General features: G+C 43.3%; 1 protein-coding gene across 2 annotated transcripts; it reads left to right on the forward strand.

The window, feature by feature from the left end:
* Nucleotides 1-1957: 1957 nt before the first annotated feature.
* LOC106303709 (serine/arginine-rich splicing factor SR45a-like) lies at nucleotides 1958-4572 on the forward strand. 2 transcript variants are annotated; one of them, XM_013740012.1, is made up of 9 exons: nucleotides 1958-2036; nucleotides 2153-2172; nucleotides 2582-2710; nucleotides 2820-2849; nucleotides 2974-3073; nucleotides 3172-3321; nucleotides 3740-3809; nucleotides 3894-4111; nucleotides 4419-4572. In XM_013740012.1, the coding sequence occupies exons 1-8, from the start codon at nucleotides 2034-2036 to the stop codon at nucleotides 4085-4087; spliced, it is 696 nt and encodes a 231-aa protein (XP_013595466.1). In that variant the 5' UTR covers nucleotides 1958-2033; the 3' UTR covers nucleotides 4088-4111; nucleotides 4419-4572. The 2 variants fall into 2 exon arrangements, with proteins under 2 accessions (XP_013595466.1, XP_013595465.1); XM_013740011.1 differs by having other exon boundaries at nucleotides 3894-4572.

Below are 4572 nucleotides of genomic sequence, written 5' to 3' on the forward strand. Positions count from 1 at the left end.
GATGGGGAACCAACAGCGAGTGTCATCCTGGAAATAAGACTTGTATACTGTTTGGTACCCGATCGGAGGAGACCAAGGCCTTTGCTCCTTCGAAGGAATGAGGAAGGTCACGTCTGTAGCGTTCTTGGCCCGAAGAACCCTCTTCACGCTCCTCACGGTCGACTTAGTCTCCTCCACACCGTCCCAATCTTAACCGGCCACGAAAGCAGGGCGCAATAAATCAGGATGTAGTCGCGAAAGCTCCTCAAAAATCCCTTCGGGATAGAAGGTCGTCGGAAACGACTCGGCTTCGGAGTCATCGTCTTCCGAAGAATCGTCTTCCACTGCGCGAACCCTCAAAGTAATCGAGTCAACGGGCACCGCCCCACTCTGTCCGTCTCTCGCACACTCTGTCGCATCCCCCACGATGACGTTCTCGCTCCCTTCCCTCGCAAGCCGTGTAGCATCTGCGACCAAAAGCCTCTGGGAGCGAGACAAATCAACTGTGTCCATCATCGCCTCGTGATGAGTCGACTCGAGATCCCCGATACAACCTCCGTCAGGACCCCTTGCCGGAGCTGATGCCGCCGCAACTGATTTCCCCTTTTGCTGCCTCGATAACCCCTGAGCCGACGACATGGTAGAACAAGGCGGCGAAGAACGCGTCGAATGAAGGCTATAACACTTAGAGAGATAAAAGAAGAAGAGAGAGAAAGTACCTTTGATCGCGGAGGAAACTTGAAGAAATGAGAGGGGATCACAACAAACCCCTACTAGGTTCAGTGTTCAACACCAAACCCCTAGCTGGTGGAATGTTCAACAACAGATCCCTCGTAGGTGTAGAGGATGGATTTGACCATCCCACAAGGCCCGAGGAATAGAAAGGCCTGGCCCGGATTAGGTAGAGCGACGGCTCGATCGGTCGGCTCAAGAGTCAGGTCTCTCGGCTTGACTCTTGGGTACTTTTAGTTGATCATCATCGACTGAAGTACATCCAGCTCAGCGGCTGCTCGGATGCCTACGGGCTTCTCGGCCCAGCAGAGGAGGCCCACCAAGATGGCGTAAATTAGGTCAAGGACGAGGCATCAGGACGTCTATATAAGGGAAAGGGGAGACAACGAGAGAAGGATCCGAAATCACTGACTAAGACTTGGCGGCTAGATTAGGGTTTTCACCTTTGCTTCATCTCGCCGTTAGTTGTACTTTTCCGGTAGCTCATCGAGCCACCGGCTTCCTTTCTGTCTCACTCTCTTCTTTCCCCTTGTAACCGACCGAACGTTGATATTTCCGACCATTAATAAGACGTCTTTGTTTAAACCCACATCTTATTTATTACCGTTTTCCGATTAAACACTTGAGCTCATATAAATGGAACTGTGATTTGCCATCCTCAGGGCTAATTTAAAACGATTTAGGGTTTTCTAATCAAGAATCAAGAGATGGATTATCGGTGAAGTCTCGCAGAACGGCTCCATATATCAGCATGAGCGACGGTGAAAACAAAGTAAAAAGCAATGAAGCAAAAGTAGTGGGGATTGATGATTGATTGCCATAATGACAACCGTTTTGCAGAAAGAACTTTGTGGGAGGTGATTCAGGTGAAGCGAAACGACAGAGGCAAGAGCCGTGGATTCATCTCTACACAGTTTGTTTCTGAAAGATAGCCCTAACTTCTCGTATTGGGTTACTGGGCCAAACTTAACACTGAAGTCCTTTAGTCCAAGTCAAAACGAATTGAAAACACAATTTTGAGAAAGTTTTTCAAACAGTGTACATGTGTCCTAAAATGCCCCAACCTCTGCGGTGACGTGGCAGCATGAGAAGGGAGAAAAGTCTTTTTTATTGTCATAGATAGATAGATAGATACGCATGGGTGCGTACAGCAGTGAAGATGAGTCTTGCCACATGGGATTACGAGCGGATCTGTATAAATAATTGAGTAATTACCACGTAATCATTTTTATTCTGTTCATTTTTTTTTTTGGATTTCTGACAGTGAAACCCTAATTCTCTCCGTCTCTGTCGCAATTCTATTGATTTTTCATTCTTTGGCAATGGTAACTCTCTCTCTATATATCTCTTCTTTTGTTTCCATTAGTCTTGATCCGATTTGATCTTTCTGGGTAACCCAACTAATTTCTCGAATTTTGTTTTAATTCGTTTTCCTTTGCAGCCGGATTCTCCGAGAATGAGGTAGATTTCTATTTCTATTTCTTCGAATTTCATTACCATTGTGCGAGATCGTTTGTCTCGACATCGTAAATTTGTGCTTGTCCTGTCCAGATTTGACATTTGATAACTCTACACTAGCATAGCTCTTTGGCGTAAATTTTCGATATTTTGCACAATTGCGATGAAATTGACTTGTTTAAGCCCTGATTTTTGGGTTATAGAGCTGATAATTTGGATTATTTAGTTGATGCTACGTTATTTGGCTGATTACTTTATGATTTCATATAACTGACTGTGATGTGTTTGAATAAGAAGACTGGAAGAGAGATATAACACATAATTCATGTCTAGATTTTTGATAAAAGTCAATGTAGGAGACTAGGAGGGGTTTTATAAATTTTTTAATCTTTGTTTTTTTTTTTTGCATCAGAGATTCACAATCTCCTTCACCCCTGAGAGAACTGTCCAGGTCTTGGTCCAGATCAAGATCAAGATCTGGGTCCAGACCTAGGTCGAGTTCTGTCCCAAGGCATAGATCAAGATCAAGAAGCCGCGGAAGGTTAGTTTTATGTCATATTTGTTAACTTTGCATTTTTAGCATTTCATCAAAATAACTCTGTATATGCCTGTATGTTAATCTTCTTCTTTTGGTGACGTATCTTCTCTAGGTCGAGGTCGAGGGAGAGGGGCCATCGAAGGTCAGTTATTGATTTTTTTTTAAAGGTTCTATTGTTTTGTTGTATGTAACAGTGGTACCTGTGATCGAATAGTTAGTTTCTAATGTCTTTGTTATCTCTGTTAATTAAAATGTATGGTTGGCAGGACTGAAACTGCAAACCCTGGGAATACTCTTTACGTGACGGGCTTATCTACAAGGGTCACAGAGAGGGAGATTGAAACCCATTTCTCCAAGGAGGGGAAGGTAAATCATGTCTCAGCTTGAGTCTCCAAGGAGGGGAAATCCTCAGTATTTGGCTCTTGAATCTCTAACCTTTCGTTAATGAGTTGCTTTCTCATCAGGTTGCCTCCTGCTTTCTTGTGGTGGAGCCCCGGACTCGTGCTTCTCGTGGTTTTGCCTTTGTTACAATGGATAGCTACGAAGATGCTGACCGCTGCATTAAGTACCTGAACCAGTCTGTTCTGGAGGGCCGTTACATTACTGTTGAAAGGGTAAACAACAATCTTACTACTAAAGTTCTGCTGCAATATTCTTATAAGTTTGATTATCATCATTCTTTATTGCTGTTCAGAAAGTTTATTGCGTCAGCAACCAAAAGATGACGAGTTCATCATTCATAACACAGCTTGATCAATGGCTCAAGTTTAGGCTTTTACCAATGATCATGATCATCTAATCAAATATTGCCCCAACCCCAACATCTATACAACTCTCAACTAATCAACGACATTATCAACAACTTTTAGCCAAGGGTTTTATGGTATTGCTAGCTTTTTTTTTTTAGTGTATGCTCATTGATTGCATTCTTGTGAACCTGGTGTTATATCAATGTCGTTTTTTTTTCTTTGTTCAACTTGGAATTCTCTTGTGCGTATTGGTCAATTCACTTTGATACTGTTTTTCTTACAGTCAAGGAGGAAGCGTCCAAGAACTCCCACTCCAGGGCACTATCTTGGTCTGAAAAACGACAGGGATCATGGTAAAATCCACCGTGTTAAAACTATTCTCTTTAGGGATTTAGAAGAGTGTATAAAGTAATAACAAAACTCTCAACTCTTTTCAGGGGGTCGTGACCGAGACCGTGGTAGTCACTATGGGCGTGATGATTATGGAGACCGTAGGTCAGCAAGACGACCACCTTTGAGAGGAAGGCGTGACTATTCTCCGCCACCTCGCAGGGAAAGGTCGAGGAGAGATAGGTCTTACTCTCCTTATGGGAGTCCAGAAAGGAGGAGACACCACCGTGGCTCAAGGTGAGATGTTCGCAAAAAGTATGCTATAATAGGCCTGTTCTTTTTGGAGACGCCGCGGCCGCGTCAGCGTTTCAAAAATATAAAGCAAATAACTATCATCGTTGTCGCTGGGTTTTGTAAAAACAATCACATCCTCCATTTTTCAAGTCGCTGCGTCAACTTCAACCCAGCAAATACGACGCTCGAAATTTCAGCGGCAGCGGCGATTCCGTTTTCATGTCTTTGATTGTCCGTTGCGGCTGTTTTTAATCAGAACATCAAAGAATTTTCTTCTGCCCTAGCTTTATTTTCTGCCGCTGCCGCTAGTCGTGGCGTTCATAAAATGAACATGCTAAATGTAACTAAACATTTTCTTAGGATTTGGCTGAAAATGAAGGTTCTTACTCTCTCGGACGTTTTGTTTCTATGTCTGCTTGTGTTGTGTGTTTGGATTGTTTGTTCTTTAATCGTTTTCTTGGATCAAACGAGTGGTTCAGATTCTTTTTTCTC

Source organism: Brassica oleracea, chromosome C7, assembly GCF_000695525.1.
Source record: "Brassica oleracea var. oleracea cultivar TO1000 chromosome C7, BOL, whole genome shotgun sequence".
NCBI lineage: Eukaryota > Viridiplantae > Streptophyta > Magnoliopsida > Brassicales > Brassicaceae > Brassica > Brassica oleracea.